This window comes from Echeneis naucrates, chromosome 5 (assembly GCF_900963305.1).
Source record: "Echeneis naucrates chromosome 5, fEcheNa1.1, whole genome shotgun sequence".
NCBI classification, from domain to species: domain Eukaryota; kingdom Metazoa; phylum Chordata; class Actinopteri; order Carangiformes; family Echeneidae; genus Echeneis; species Echeneis naucrates.
Window position 1 is genome coordinate 20,750,440 of NC_042515.1, and position 16,317 is coordinate 20,766,756.

The 16,317-nt window shown below is 42.1% G+C and overlaps 2 protein-coding genes across 3 annotated transcripts; both read right to left on the reverse strand.

The window, feature by feature from the left end:
* Positions 1–1,606: 1,606 nt before the first annotated feature.
* Positions 1,607–7,560, reverse strand: arl8bb (ADP-ribosylation factor-like 8Bb). Of its 2 annotated transcripts, none has more exons than XM_029502837.1 (7): positions 7,373–7,560; positions 5,941–6,021; positions 5,671–5,744; positions 5,336–5,429; positions 4,760–4,827; positions 4,386–4,456; positions 1,607–3,473 (listed from the first exon to the last, which is right to left on the reverse strand). In XM_029502837.1, the coding sequence occupies exons 1-7, from the start codon at positions 7,493–7,495 to the stop codon at positions 3,424–3,426; spliced, it is 561 nt and encodes a 186-aa protein (XP_029358697.1). In that variant the 5' UTR covers positions 7,496–7,560; the 3' UTR covers positions 1,607–3,423. The 2 variants fall into 2 exon arrangements, with proteins under 2 accessions (XP_029358697.1, XP_029358698.1); XM_029502838.1 differs by having other exon boundaries at positions 6,611–7,515.
* Positions 7,561–10,428: 2,868 nt separating this feature from the next.
* Positions 10,429–13,703, reverse strand: LOC115043776 (N-acylethanolamine-hydrolyzing acid amidase). Its single transcript, XM_029502470.1, has 11 exons — positions 13,368–13,703; positions 12,822–12,986; positions 12,594–12,717; positions 12,235–12,325; positions 12,044–12,129; positions 11,792–11,964; positions 11,640–11,702; positions 11,490–11,556; positions 11,358–11,386; positions 11,035–11,104; positions 10,429–10,905 (listed from the first exon to the last, which is right to left on the reverse strand). Exons 1-11 carry the CDS (start codon positions 13,541–13,543, stop codon positions 10,885–10,887), a joined length of 1,065 nt encoding a protein of 354 aa, XP_029358330.1. The 5' UTR covers positions 13,544–13,703; the 3' UTR covers positions 10,429–10,884.
* Positions 13,704–16,317: the final 2,614 nt, after the last annotated feature.

Here is a 16,317-nt window from a genome sequence, read left to right on the forward strand (position 1 = left end):
GAGACAACAGCGTGACCTTTTCCACAGGCTGTGTGAAAGAAACAGTTTATTAGGCTGCATAAACCAGGTGCAACATTTTTGCTTGTTAGAGCGCTGCCAGACAATGGAATGAAACTTAAGTGCCGACTTCTAACACTGAATTCAGAGTGAAACTGTCCAGAGCTGCAAAGTAAAAAGTGAACCAATCTGTGTCAGGCACAATCTGAAGTGGTTTTTGAGCATGAGGCAGGGAGGCCTTTTACAGACAGGGAGCTGGACTGGTGTTTCACTGTGTTCACTCAGCATAGGCTCAAACATGGACACTGTGAATGGAGAAATATCCACAACAGCAATTCTGTGTGATTCTGTTTGTATCATTAAAGCAGCTCAGTTGAAAGCTGATTCTAGACATCCATCAAGATTTTAGATCTGTTTTCTTTTTTTTTCTTTTTTTTTTTTTAATCAGGGCAGTTGACAGCGTTAAAGATATCTGAGGGTGAATTGTGTCAGGAGAAATATTCCATAAATCAATTTACAGCAGCTGCTTTAGCTGATGTATGGTTATGTATGGGATGGATAGAAGAGTTTGGACCCCTAGGAAATGCGAACAGTGGTTATGTGACAGGTGGGTGCTGAACATGTTGTATAACATCATGAGCGTATTGGTAATGGAGTGTAACTACATTAATAGTATGTCGCACTTTCAGGTCCTCTCAGTGACCTCTCTGCATAAATCCTTAAGGCAGATTTGTATCCAACAGTTAATCGCTTTGCAGTTATTGCAGTTGTAAACCACACACACTCAAGAACCCACGTGCACATGCATATAGGGCCGGTGTGGACAGACAGGCTACGGTCTCGGCTGCACCATGGAGTTCATCAGTTAACACCTATATCTGTCAACACGCTCCAACTACCTCCCTGACATACAATAAATGCCAGCAGCTGTTCATTAAACGCTATGTTTAAGAAATTAGATTAATTAAGGTGTTCCTGCTTTAACAGTACAGGATACCTTCACAATGGCTCTACGGCTCCAGCTGTGAGAAGTCAGTTTGCTTTATTACCCCCTAGTTTGCAGCTCCCTCTCTGCTAATGATAAAACAAGGGCAGAGTGTTGCGTTTCCCTGGAATATTCTGCCAAGAAACACAAAGATGTGTTAACCATCTACTGTGGGATTTGCATGCAACATATTAAATACGGCAATCTTCGCTACCAGAGAGGTAAAGTCTGTGTGAAATTACAAGAAACAAGTGTATTATGGGTGTAGTTGGGTGCCAGCAATAGGCTTTGATTTTGGATGGAGGTGTTTTGAGATTTTGAGCAAGAACTGCAGTGCAAAAAAGGCTGAAAATTGCATTCGTTTTTTTTTGTTTTTTTTTTTTTTTTTTAAATCAGGCGCATTTGCAAATCTCTCAAAAACCCACATTTACCACCATACACATATATGTAAAATTATATACGCATAAAAAGGAAATGTTAAAAGAGATATTGCACGTATAAGCCGAGAGCCCTCAGTGTGCTTTCAAAGCGCCCTTTCAGTTTCCTTGGAAAGGCCTTTGGCTCCACCTAGTGGTGAGACAGTAAGCTGACAGTCTACCAAGGAATTTCGATGCAGCACTTGAGATCCTTAAAAATAAAAACAAATTTATTAGCAATCACAGGGAAAGAGTGCATTACATCTACAGGAGCATTTATTGTAATAAAAATGCTTACTTCTTATTTACAAAGTCTGCAATTGAATGTGATTAAGTTCAGCACATGCACATACAAATTGCAAATAGGCTATATTATTACACAGGTAACAAAGCTTTCCCCAAATTACCCACTCAGTCACCCAATTACAGCCCCTCACTGCTGCTGTGGTCCCAACAATCGACATTTAGGATTACAACGATCACCAAAAGACACAGTACAACATGTGAGATAACAAAGAGTCTGCGATGGATATGTGGAACATTTTAGTGAAATGCAGGAGCCAAGTAGTCCCACTTGTAGTATTGTAGCAGAAGGGATAACATACCCCCATCTAGTGGCACACACAGACAGACACAAAAAAACCTGATCAAAATGCACTGGCCAAGCAAGGGACAGATTAATATACAGTGGTTGAACCTGGGAGAGATCATTGTCTTGTCCGCTGAAAGGAAACGACGAGTCAATCAGTGTGCTGATTTTGGGAGAGTGGCGTTGTCCTTGGGCTACTAAGACTTTCACAAAGACATTCGGGTGCAGAAAAGGGTGCGACGAGGCCTGGATGGCATCACACATCCAATACTTTCAACTACTAGCTCTCCATCATCTCAGTCAGCTTGACGGCCTACACTTGCTGTCCAACCCGAAGAGCAAAATAGAGATTAGGAAACCAACACTTGAGCACACTTGTGTTCAGACATAAAAAAAAGTCTCAACCTGAGAACAGCAAGCAAAAGTCAGCCCACATCTTGAGCTACATAAAATAGCATTCAATGTATAGCAAACAAAATGTAACATTTTCTTGTTCACCTCGCACCCCTGTCATCCATGACTTCATTCCTCATTTTGTCATTGTTAGACCAGTGCTGTCTTTTCTCAGACATCATAATGTGTTTATATGATTAGAAAACATAAAATGAGATTGTCTAGAGGTGGTGTTAAGTGTAATCAAAGGATTTAAACTTTTTTTTTGGTTTGTTTTTTTTGTTTGTTTATTTTTTTATGAAGGGTGAGAAGTTGCATTGTGTAATAACTGTCTGATTGGAACACTCGCTGAGCCAAAGGCACTTAAAAATCTGCTGACGTATCTTAGGATTTTTCCTTCAGACACAACAACCATTCACAGTCTTACCTTCTATTGATCTTTATGTTGTGTGTAAACTTGAATTTAAGTCATTTAATAAAATGGATGCTTCCATATGCCAGCAAATTAAATGCAGGCTACATTGCTGATGGGGTTTATCAGGAATTGAAGGCATTAGCGCAAGCAACCATCATCATTTGGCAAAAAACTACAATCACACGATGTCACGTAAACACCAAATGCTGACAGGCAACAAAAGCGGATGCTTGATTGTGGGATTTGAAGAGCTCTATCCTAGTTAGGGAACAGTACACTGGAATATCATTAGACTCCTGTGTCAAAAACAAAAGAGAGCCCCCATGATGTACACTGACAGAAGAGAGCATGTCTGTAATGATAGGCAGTAAGGCATGATGGGTATGGACAATCCACCTTCTAGCGCAGTACTGAGACAAGTTTTCAAGACTCCAGATAGTTGGGGGTGGCGGTAGTGCTGTACAGGGGCTACACATCTATGGTAGTGTACCGGGTGATGCAGGTGGTGATGGTAGTGAGCAGAGAGAGAGCTGGATTACTTCACAGAGGCAGTGGAAGGGATGACTGTCGAGGACCCATGACCATTAGACGGCTGAGGCCAGAGCTGCGACTGGGGAGGGTATCACTTTCAGCTTCTCCGCGACTTTGAATGCTGAATGAGCCACTGCAGTGTTATATCTGCAGGGAGGAAAGAGACATTTAAATGATTCCAGCAAGCAAATAAGATTTGACATGGAGTCATTTAAATTTTCATAAGAGGGCCGGATGGATTTACCAGTGAAGTTTCAAGTCCAATGTGAGTAATGTGAATTTTCTTTGCATCATAAATGTTTTATGGTCAGTACTTTTTTTTTTATTTTATTGTTATCATGTTCTGCTGTCCCTTCTTGAGCCATTACCTTAATGAGTTTTACTTTTTGAAATATATTTTACTGCTTTTATTACTGCTATACCTCATTGTTTTACTGTCTAAATGTGTACGGGCTAATTAGTAGCCCTCTGATAAATACGCTGACTTGCACTCTGAGATATAAATATGGTTTGATTGATTGGTTTAAGTGCTGGAAATTAATGTGCAAGAAGCAACATGACAGTTAACAGCTCAGCTCATCTCAGCTCTTGAGCATCAAGAAGTACTCCAGGTTCTTTATAAAATAAAATGAAAGAAGTAACAGTTTCTAGAAACTAAAGGTTTGCATTAGTTGGACTATATAAAAAGAAAACTATCAGGACTGATTCTTTAAATTCAGTCCAACAGGCATTTTACAAAAGTGATCAAACTGAAAAAGATACTTACAGGGAGGCTACTGTCCTAAGTCACAACTGTCTATTGGCTTTTTTTTTTATTCTCCTGTGCAGAAAGGTGCACAAGTTGACAGTAATATGAATAAGACTGATAAATCCAACTCGTCTGACTTATCTGACTGAAAAGTCGACCACACTCAATCCACCAGAGTGAAAGGGAAAGGGTAGCCAAGGGAGATTCTTTTTTATGCTAATTTAATTCAGACTTATCTAGACAGCTTTTAATCAGTTTCCTGTCTTATCTGGTGGTAACCTTGCTCTATGGCCCAACCCCAAGATGTTTACCTATGTTGTCCTTCTCTTTGCAGGAGACAGAATAGCAGCAGATCTCTCGATCCTGAATGGCAGATAGGTTCCTGCAGAAGGGAAGATGAAATCACAACTTCAGATATTAAGAAATAAATTGCTTGACTGATGCCTGTTATATCACAAACATATGCACACCAGCCACAATGTTTTAACCATATTGTGTAAGTTGATATTCATCGGAAAAAATAAAAATATTCCAGTCTTTGGATTGTCTCCTGTTGGTGCAAGATGGACAAACAAACCAGTGACAGGAAAGAACATATTAGATTTAGCTTAGCTTTCAGTTACAACTCATATCCTTATGTTGCTGCTGGATTACCAAAAGAAGCTAAATATTTGGAGTTCCTCACATTTTTTCAATGAGCTGCTTCTCGTCGAGTGCGTTGGGAATGTCTCGTTTGTTTCCCAGTACTAGAACCTGGAAGACGAGGAAAAATAATCTAATCAATATGCATTACAGCAATGCATCAGTGTTATCACACAGGGTGAGCAGACGACCTAAAAAGTTCTTAATTATTGCTGTAATGTACCATGCAGTTTTGCTGTATACACTCATACTGTATATATTCATGCTATTAATAGCTTGTCAGCCCTCTAAAGCACTACCCAACACAAATTAAAGGACAAAATAAACTGCCTGCATATGCGGTGTCAAGTCACAGCAGCTGGAGCCCTATTGATTCAGCGCATCAAACCCTGTCAAGTCAATTATGTGTCAGCTTAAGATATTGAAAACTCATTAAAAAGTTTTAAAAAGGGGTTGAAATGACTGCTGTGCATAATGTCATCAAGGCTGAATCACTGCAAGCTATTAGCTGTGGTGATTACAGTGACTACAGTCACCAGAGCAACAGCGATCAACTCCATAAACCAAAGAGAGTCTGAAATATGTCCCTTTAGTTAAAAAATTGCAAGTTGCCTCTTACGGGAATTCCTTGTAGCTGTGGTTTGTCTAAAAGGTTGTGCAGTTCATTTCTGGAAGCTTCTATCTTGTCTCGATCTGCCGCATCCACCATGTAACTGCAAAGAACATTGTCAATATATGTTTGGTGGCATTTAATCACCCATTCACTTCAAAATGATGGTGTGCCCAGATATAGATCAGAGAACAGCACAATGAAACTGAGCAATGAGAAAAAAAATGAATGATACTACTGAAATGAAGCCAAACATTAACATGGTGAATAGGCATTTTATTGCACGTTTATGTATCATTGCAATCAGATTTCCAGGCACAAAGATCATGTGCTGTTGAACTTACACAATTGCATTGACTCCTCTACAGTAGCGCTCCCACATGCTTCTAAAGCGGGGCTGTCCACCTATGTCCCATATCTAATGGACAAAAATACAGTCATAAGCAAAAAAAAGTGCCTGTGTAACACTTTATTCTCTTTACAAACGCAATCACTGCACCATTACTGCTCTTCAGTGCAGAGTTCACAGCTTTACACAGGCACTGGGCTGTTGGTAAATTGATCTGAGTGATCAGAGAGAGCATCCTGCTGGACAACTTTGGTTGTTAACTTACCTTTATTGTCACATTTCCTTTAGTGACCTTCCGCATGTTGAAACCAACTGTGGGGATCATGTCTTCGCTGAACTGGCCGGACTGGATGAGACAAACGTAGAGACAAACAGTATCATGTTGGTGAACACTGCATGTTACAATGTGAGGCAATGCCGCAAAGGAGGTCACTAACACAAACCAATTGTGTCAGCTGGATTGTCAGGGTTTCAGATTGTATTTATGTATTTATGTTTACATAGTTCGCTCTGATTCAGAAGTCACATGAAGAGCCTGAAGAGTGACTAACTTCTGTGCACAGGGTCACAATATTTAAAGAAATGATTTGATTACAACAGCAATATTAGCCGCTTGTAGCATGTGGCTTACTTTGAACACTTGCCCTTTTACTACATGACTCATGATGAGATGATACCATCCATGCATCAGCATACTATATGTTAGCTGCAAGTCAAGGTTTTTGTGGCCAGCCCAGGCTGAGGCTCAAAGGGCTAAGGGCAGTCGACATTTCTCCATAGCACGTGTCACTCAACTGAAGATTTTAAAGTTTACTGCTCTTAGGGGGAAAGAGAAATCTTAATACAATACAGAACTTCAGCAGCCTTGGCGGTGTGGCTTATGCACAGCCTGGGCCCAGTCAAAGAGACAGCATGAAGGAAGATGTGTATTTTACCTGACATGACCACTGCATTTATTATTGTGATGAATCCATGAAGGGGCAGCTCTACAGTACTCACACGAGGAGTACAGTGTGTGGCCTATCACCTAGAAACAGAAATAAACAAAGCTCCAGTCCATGCACCAGCAGGCCAAGGCTGTGGCAGGATGAGCAAGATGGACTGCTCCAGCAATGATGTGGCACAAAATATCAGTGTGGACGTGCACCAGTCCACCTGCTGGCCTCAGCTGTATCAGCTTTGCATACAGGAAGATCGTCAAAGACAGGCTTTGTTTCATGTGTTAAAGTCTATAAGGCTGATCTGTACAGGCGGCTGTGATGGCCCCAGGCCTCTCGGGCTTCTTTTACACACAAATGCGATGACGTAGGCGAGGCAGGCTGTTTACAAAATGTAGCCGCGGCTCACGTTGTCAACGCGGCCCCGATGTTGACACAGCAGCAGCGGCCGCTCGGAGCAGTCCACATGACCGATTTCACAAGCGGGGCGTGCAGTCATGGGGAGAACTCCGTCATTCGTAGCCCACCGAGCAGATGCTAGCCGACAGCTGCCCCCTCCCCGCCCTGCAGAGGCGCTGCCGTGCGCTTTTACTTGCAAAAAAAAAAAACAACAACAACAACAAAAACAAAATAAAACAAAAAAGACACAACTGCCCCGTCCTCGAGTGTGCGGAGGAGCGGACTGTACGTCCGTAAACCGTCCACCACCACCTCTCCCAGGTAGTAGCCGGGGCCCGCACCGGGTCGCTCGCCACTTACTGCAATCACGTTGACGAACGTGGTTTTCCCGGAGTACTGAAGTCCCACCAAAGTCAGCTCCATCTCCTCCTTCCAGAACAGGGACCTGAACCAGTCCAGAAGCCTGTTGATGAGGGCCAGCATCTTGGATGACACAGCAGTCGCTGTCGCTGCGGCCGTCTGGATGTGAACTTGTTAGCAGTCTACACAGGAAGTAGCTAGTTGCTTTGTCATATCATGTGACCCGCCGACAAGTGTTGCTGGTTCTGAGGCGTGCACGGGTTCGTCGGGAGCGCGCACGGCGACTGCAGAACTTGACTGGCACGAACATTAGATGTTTGATGGGTTCAGACAGGAACTGTGAATCATTATATATGTATAACACTGTAATAGCATTCATAATAGTATTTTTAATATTTCCCCAAGTTGCAGAGCTTGCTTTTACATTTTCACAAACACTTTTCAAAGGAATACTATTGATAGCCTGATTAGCGATTTATAATTTAAACTGTATGGAAACAGTTTGTTGTTGTCACAGTTAAATGTTTGAATAAGAATACTCAAATGCAGCTATCTGAGTAAGTCCAACTTTATGCGTTGAAATCAACGTCATCTGCCATATGCTTCCAAAATGATGCTTCTCAGTGAACGTTTCTCTGCATTTAGATGTTTATTAAGGAAAGACTGGACCAACATGACTAAGTCATGACTTTGTTGTATATTGGAGTTGCAAATGTTCTCATCATGCTCTCAACTCCATCTTGCCCTTTTTTATATATCTGATTATGAGAGGTTAATTAACCAAATTTCCAAGTTAACAGGTAGTTTCAATTGGCATTCACGTGACATAAACAATGCATGCTGATTGTTATGAGTTCAAGTGAAATATTAAAACCATGGGAGTCATTTAGGGGACGAAATAGATACTATATATAATGGCGACCTGTCTAGGGTGTACCCCCCTCGCCCAATGTGAGCTGGGATTGGCTCCAGTTGATCCTAGCCAACATACCCAGCAATGGCAGGATTGGGGCCAACTGGGAAGCGGTAAAATCCATGGTTCAAGACAACAAACACACTGTTAACTTACCTGACTGTCTGTCAATGCATCGGGTAATAACAGAAATGTTTTGGGGTTTTTTTTGCACATATGTTGTTTTGTACTGTTGACCTGCTGACCTGAGTAAGGTTTCTTTTCTGGTTCCAAGGTTTCTTCCCCTCTGCTATGACCTCAAGGAGGTTTTTAGGCAAAGCCTGTGCCACATCTGTCATTGCACATGCTCCCCTGAGCATCACCTCCCAATGGCTGTCTGCATTCCCTGTCAGCTCATGGCACACTCACCAAGAAGAAATGCATGGAAGAACCCCTGAGTGATGGGATTATATGAGGTGGCATACAGGGAACATTTTGAAATGAGTGGATTCTTAATGTTAAGGAGGTAATTCGAGACGTGAGGCCAGCTGCCCAGGAGTTTGCTGAAGGTGATCAAACAGCCCAGTGGATCTCTTGGATTGAGGTCCAAGAGGATGTTGTGAATTGGCCTACTCCCACCAGACAGGATTTACAACATTTCAACCTTCAGTCTCAAAGATGGAGTATGACATGTTAGTACAGCCAATAGCTGCTGCCTTTGTATTTGTGGCATGCTTCCTCTTGTGAAAATTAGCTTAGGAAATGAAGCTTTGTCTAAATTGGCCAGGTCCACAGTGCTAAGCATGCCAGGTGTAGGTGGAACACATTCTGCCCCCCTGTGGCAGGACTAAATGAGCCAGTGCATTGCTATCAGAATCAGAGGGGGGGGGACACATACATTAGCTCATGTATCCAGGCATGTGCTAGCCTGTCTATCCCCATGAGCAGTCAGAAAGAAAGTTTGAATTGAACAGAATTGGAGGATAAGTTCCAGATGACTTGTCACCTGTATGACTGCACCTGTGTGACAAGGCATTATGTTGAATAAATGGATATTACATGTTACTGCAAAGGAGAAAAAATATTTGGATAATGGAATACCTGATTAGAAGCAAAACTCAAATGCAACAGAAGGTTAATTAAAGTGCAATTGGATAAGGTAGACACATTCAGAAGGAAAATAAATGGTAATCAGCACTGTCGTATTAGAAGATTCTTTAAATGATAATTACTAACAGTAGATGTTGCACTTCAATACCATGATGAGATGAAGTGGCTGACGGAGGTGAATGGAACACAATAAAATGACTGGGAATACACAAGTGAGGCAGATGACCAGGAATGTGGAAACGCGGCAAAAGGCGTCGGCCACCGGGCAGGAAAACCAATAAGGTCTGTCCCTGAAGTGTTTGGATTTGTCTCACTGTAGACTACCTAAGCGTATGTAGTCTTGTAGTCACACTACTACGTACGTGTGAGCATAAAAATTGTGTTTTCTGTTCATGTAATGCTTTTTATTTTGCATTTGTTTATTTATTCATGCATTTAGTGTATGGATGACATGGTGGCCTTAACAATGTGTTATATCTGGCTCATTGGTGATCTGCAGTACTGGTGAAGGAAGAGGTAATTATCGAAGACTGCAGTTGCCTTAACCTTACAACCATCAGTTATTATGCCTGCTGTTGTGTGACACAGTACAAAACCAGTTATTGTTAAGGCAGTTTTCAGGACCTTCGGATGGCTAATAAGTATAAGTTTTGCCCCTAGAGGCTCATTAAAGCTCTATTAGCTTGATGATGAGAAAAACACAACAAATCTATAATCTGGACCTCCTGCTGAATGCTGCTGATGTCCCTTACCCTTCTTTAATTCTACTCTAATCCTCTTAAAAACTACATTAAACGCACAACAAAAGTTGTTCCCGTTGTTGATTCATGAAAGATTTTCAGTGTTCTTAACTGCCACATTGTGTCAAGTTGAATTATACAAAGTATATAAAAATGTACCATGACACAAAAGCTTGTATAGTTTTACAGTTATAGTTTGCAGAGAAGACTAATGAAATTTTATATTAAAAAAAAAAAATTATATAAAAACAGTTTGAAAACAGTTGTGCATTCCCAACTTCCAGCTGGTGTAAAGAAAATAATGATAACACAAGCACAACATCAAAACATTTTTAATCAGCCCCTTATCAATGATAAAATATCTGGAACAGTCAGAACGCCTCCCCTCACCTCTGCCGTTGTGTGACAAACATGCTTCTGTCACACTGTCAAAGGTGAGCTTTGGTCACTCAGTCACTCATATTTAAAAACTGAAGAATGTTTAAATTATAGGGAGAAACTTCCTCCTCTGGGCCCTGAGAATATTCGAAGTCTCTGTCCAGGCGATCACGATCATTTCGCAACTGGAAAGGTTAATGTACAATTTGCATGTAAAAAAAAATCACATTTATCTTTGATCTTTGATCTGTAGCAGAAAAGCATTGTCATCCCAAAAATGTATTAGTGCATTTCCCCTTTGTTGTATAAATTGCTTGTGATTATGAATCTGTGTGTAACCACGTTGGTTAATTCAGAGGCAGAGCAGCAAAAATCAGTGCTTGTTGGTCAGTTCAGTTGGTCTCAGAACAGCCCTTCAAAGAGAACAGAAAACACAAGAGAGAGTTTGTCATATTGTGCGTTTTCTTCTTTTTCTACAACTCTTCAGAGAAACTGGGAGCACAAGCAAACAAAAACATATATTTAAGATTCTTAGTAATTACCTCTGGTCTGACAACTGTGCTGTACTTCTCAGGAGTCGCTGCAGTCATTGTGGTCGTGTAAACAGTAATTCTGTAAGAGTGTCAAGGAAGTGGCCATTGGATAGGATCAAATATGATGCAATGCTAAAACCTCCACTTGAAATAAGATAGACACGTTCAAAATGTGAAACTTGCTACGTGCTGAAATCAGGTTTCAAACAGAGGCCTATTGAGATTGCTAAGAAGTAAGCAAACGGAACTATGCACACCACTTCCCCATCTCAGCAACAAGAACAGTCATGTGATCCCACAAATAAATTAGAGCACAATGAACTGATTCTTACCTATTACACACTGGATACAGCGACAAAACCTGGAGGACAACACTCTGTTACAAATCCACACATCAGCTCTGACTTTACAAATGTGTACTATCGATTTCCCCTAGTATCAGGTGCACTCTGGTTCATACTTGCCTGATAAAGTGAATTCATGTTTATGTGATCTTGGCCAGTAGCATTTAGAGCTTTGTTAGCTGCTTCTCTGAGAAATGACCACATGACAACAATGTAATAACAATAACAGCAACTAAACTGCTGATGCGTTCATGGTGTGAGATGACCGACCTTCGATGATCCCTGGCTGGAGGAGGAAGCCAGTGGTCAAAGTTTGTCTCCACTCTGAACCAACTGAAACAGGAACAAAAAACTTGTTCGTCGTGCAGTCAATCTCAACGCATGCCTTAAAAGATGCCAGACAGATCCTTTATCTTGGCTACCTTCCATTCACAGGATCCAGTGGCCAGATATCAGCCGGGCCCCCTCGGTCTCTGGTGATGACGACCCCCTCCCGTGGTCGCACCCCTCCCACGATGTAATACACCCCAGTGATGATGGGGATTTTAGACAAACGCATCACTGCATCTTGAAAGTCCTGTGCTTCCTCCAGTGTCTGCGTAAGTTACACACATTGAGTTTCAATTCCTTATTCTGTGAATTCCCTCATATTTTCATTTCCATGACACACCCACCTCCCGCACCAGCCAGCTGACCGGTGATCGCCGATAGAGGACAGCTGATACCACATTCTTCCACCAGTTCCACCAGTGTTCAGTGCCTGATGACAGCAAACACAAATGTCAACAAAAGAAGAAACAATAATAAAAGGGCTGCCTCTCTGGACAAACATTGAGAGGACAGTAGCGAGGGAGTGTGGCCTCACCTCGCTGATCACCAGAGATGGTAAACTTGTTAGAACTCTGTCCCGTCCACAGTCCAACATAGCCAGCGAAAGAGGTTCCACGGTAGGCTACCTGAAGGGGAGTTTCAACAAGACCTCAAATAACCCTGCAGCAACTCCCACTCACTCTCTCTGAACTAAATAAACAAAGTTCAGAGAGCGTGTGATGAGTGATGCAGGTTTAAGGCTCCTCGTCATTGGCTTCACCTCTTTCTACGTCCACTTTAATAACAGCAGTATAGCAGTAGTAAGGCTGAAAAAGGTTATTCTTAGCCTTAATATCATTTGAGGAAGCGAAGCTGACTTTTATTCAAATAGTAAAACAGTGAAATTTCCTGTACCTGTCCTTTCTTGAGAAAAATTATGTTGATAGTCAGATTCCTCAGAACAGGATGTGGATAATCAAGATTTCTGCCATGGTACACGTTCCCGTTTTTGTCCTGAGCTATGATGCTAGTGCAAAATCTAGAAATGCATAGTTTGTTTGCATGCATTAGTCGACTTTTCACATTGATCCTGCACAGTTGGAAGAACTGTGTGCGTGTGAGGAGATATTTAATCATACATACGCAGACACTTCATAGGCAAAGTTCAGCATGATGATATCTGCAATGCCCCCCCCCAAACTGGAGGCCATGCCACGGATCTCCCCTGCATAGGGCTGAGGAACGTACTTCTCCAGGGAGGCCACAACTGGTGCAACTGCATGATGCACCCATTTTGGAATAGTGGAGCTGACAGCAAGCAAAAATAAAAGCAGTCACTGTCATTAAAGTTATACTAGAAGATAATCAGTGCAGCAAAGTCCTTTCGTTGATAAGTAATTCAGCCACTCACTTAAAGATGCATGTGTTCATTATTTAGGATAGGTTTATTTGCCTTCTCAATTTTTATATCTCTGATGAAATCATTCCAACTTATCTCTTTGCACCACTAAGAGTGTCTCAGAAAGTGAAACTTTCTGAGACACTCAGCAAGAGAGTCAGCAATAAGGCTGACTCTCAGAAAGAGTCAGCCTTATTGCACTGTGGTGATTTTGTAGAAATAGAGACTTTGTGTGATCACCGGGAAGGTCTGGTTCAGTACACACACAAAAGCTTCTGCGTAAAACTCACTCAATGACCTCCGCTGCGGCTTTCTTCAGGTAGTCTCTGTCGAAGACCCGCAGCAGCGGCGCCCAGCGCAGCTCCGGAGCCTCGTCCAGGCTGATGTTGAGCGTCGGCGGGGAGAGCTCGGCCCGGGCCAGGAGCAGCTGCAGCAGCCCGACAAGCAGCACCGCTGAGCCCGACATTGAGGCGGAACAGTGACCGTCACACCGACGGAGCCGCGATCCGTCAGGCGCCGCAGTCACACTTCCGCTGCGGGACTTTCGGAGTAAAAGCCCGCTTATCGCCAAGTCGCTGTTGTTGTTGCTGTTGTTGAGTTGAAGCAGCCATACAAATGGAGGTGGCAGCAGTAGTTGGTCAACAACTGGAAGCCACTCATACTTTCACTTTGCTTTACAACGTTAAAAGCATGCAGGGTGACATAGAAAGGCACTGGCTGGAATCAAATGACTTTACATTTTTTTAAAAAAAAAGTAACAATTTGTTGTCTGGATATGACACTTGAGCTATTGAGTCCCTACCATGATAAGGCTTTATGCAAACATGGAGCCTCATCACGAGTTGGCTTTTGAAAAGGCCGTGAAATTAGTAAACAGAAAAAGCTTTGTGTCATTTCCTCTTTCAGTTTTCCTCAGTGCACCCTGACCTCAGCCCTCCTCAGTCTGTCCTCTGTGCTGTGGCACCAACAAATGTCACAATGTCACTGACACAAGTAACACCAAAACAGCACCATTATAATATAATTTTAACAGCGGACCCGACAGTATGAGGATATGTTTCTTTAGTCATGTCGTTGGGTTGAACTGCTGTGGTTTCCTCTGAGACAACAGGTCGATTACTGTCAGTGCACAGAAATCTGGAGTATCACCAACTTGTTTAGGCTTATATGTCAGTCACCCAGGGGACTGTGCTGTCAGGAACAACAGCCTCTGGTCGGGCCTTTCCAAACTGCTTCCAAAGGGAGGGGCCACTCCTCACGTGGGCCCAATGAAAAGGCAACAGCTGCAGCAGCCTGGGAAACTGAGGTGCCCTCCTGGTGTCAGACCTAGTCACAACCCCCAACATAACACTCAGCCCCCCCACACACGCTATCCTCACGCCTCCTTTATGTATATTGTATGTATATTTTAAATGTCATGTTGTATTTTATGTATATTTTATTTTATTTTTTATTTTTCTTTTACTACTGTAAGTCTTCTTTTGTTTTATATCAATAAATATAAAACAAGTGTGCTTGTTCATAAGTGCATTTCACTGAGGGTGTACCTGTACATCCACATGTGACAAATACAGACTCTTGAATATTGAATCTTGAGCTGGTGAGTGTCTGATGGCCATTTGGGCCCAGTTTAGCTTAGCCACATGAAGCCACCATCTTGCAGACCTTTGCGGAGACACACATTAGGGTTTGGAAAACAAGGTTAGTCAAATGAGAAGTAATACTGGGAAACTAGACCTGATGGTTCTGAGAAGCGGCCATGGGGCCTGCAAGCAGTGGTTTTTGATATACAGTAAATCAAAGGGGGCCAAGCGGTAACCACTGACTAATTTTTGAACACCCATTTTGAAGTCTTGAGTCTGTAAATTTGCCGTAGCCAACCTGGTTTACCAGAGGAAAGTGTTTACCGATAAGAAGATGCCTCTGAGGAGTGATGGGCGAATCTGTCAATCAATCACACAGCCGCCATAACATGCTTTGGTGTATAATTTCCTCTAAAGGGGGCCATCATTTAAAAAATTGTTATGTTGCATTTGAAAATCCTTAATTGTGATTAAATGAAATGCACGTTAAATGCACCACTTTTCATACCGATGTCTACACCTCTGGGCACCCTATGGTGGGAGGCAAAGTCTAAACCAAACAGGCCACGGTAGGATCTGATGTGGCTGATTGTTTTTAGGTGTTGAGACGGCCTTCTGCATTCGATTCTTCTGGCAGATTTGTGTCCTCATCTTGTCCTGTGTCTGGCTGGATCAAAGGATTTGGTGTTTTTGGATTTTTTTCTTAAAGGTCACCTGTTTCTTTGGTGAACGCTCACTACATGTTTTGAAATCAGCCTCTCAGCATTGACGATTCTCCCCACTGCCTCATTCACAGTGCACACACTGTTCCCAGCACCAGATGCCGTGGACGCCACATCCACACACACATTAGTTCAACAACATACCCTGACCACAATGACTTTGGTTACCAACTGTTTTAATAGGAATTCTATTTGCCAACTTCTCAATAACAAAATCATTCTACTGATGTTATCACATTTCCATGGTGTGCTCTTACTTGGAAGCCAGTTTGTATCTCATGAGAATTTTTTATTTTGCTTCCTCTTTTACTCTGTTATCACTGTATGCAGAACCATTATTACCACCTGAAGCTGCAACACTCAGACCAGACCAGATCATGCCACAGCAGAAGCTACTTTCAGTTAACATTGTAAACCAAGAAAATAAAATAAATCAATAAATTGATCTAAATTACAGTTATGTTCAGTTTAAAGCAAGTTTCCCTCTCCACTGTTGCCAAGAGCTTACCGATTGTGGGTGTCTAACCACACAGGCTTTTTGCTGGTTTCACATTCTTGCCTCTTGAGAAGGTTTCCAGACTCTTTTTCAGTATGCAGCAGCTGTGAACAGCTCATCAGTAATCATTGTGCTCATGCAGGATTTTAACCTACAGAAAGTTTTTTTTAGTAAGTTGGGGGCTGTAGAAACTTGTAAACTAAAAGTAAAAGTGCAGTAGCTTGGGGTTTGGGGTTAAGATTAAGGTTGGGGTTTTTTGTGTGAGTGTTTTTTTTTTTTTTTTTGCACATCTCACCAATACAAACAAATACAATACAAAAATGACCCAAAAGACATTACAGGAACTACAGAGCCGGTTTACCGTTTGATAAGTTCACCACTATCAAGCTCTCTCATATTACACACATATTATAAATCTGTTAATTCAGATAGTCATGGT

Bases quoted from the DNA above. Each gene is read 5' to 3' on its own strand.
- arl8bb (XM_029502837.1), bottom strand. From the start codon at position 7,495: ATGCTGGCCCTCATCAACAGGCTTCTGGACTGGTTCAGGTCCCTGTTC. The intron at 6,022-7,372 runs GTAAGTGGCGAG...TGTCTCATCCAG, and splicing joins CGTTCGTCAACGTGATTGCA to TCCGGCCAGTTCAGCGAAGA. The intron at 5,745-5,940 runs GTAAGTTAACAA...TTTGTCCATTAG, and splicing joins AAGGAAATGTGACAATAAAG to ATATGGGACATAGGTGGACA.
- LOC115043776 (XM_029502470.1), bottom strand. From the start codon at position 13,543: ATGTCGGGCTCAGCGGTGCTGCTTGTCGGGCTGCTGCAGCTGCTCCTG. The intron at 12,130-12,234 runs GTGAGGCCACAC...TGCTGTCATCAG, and splicing joins CATCTCTGGTGATCAGCGAG to GCACTGAACACTGGTGGAAC. The intron at 11,105-11,357 runs GTAAGAATCAGT...ACACTCTTACAG, and splicing joins CTGTATCCAGTGTGTAATAG to AATTACTGTTTACACGACCA.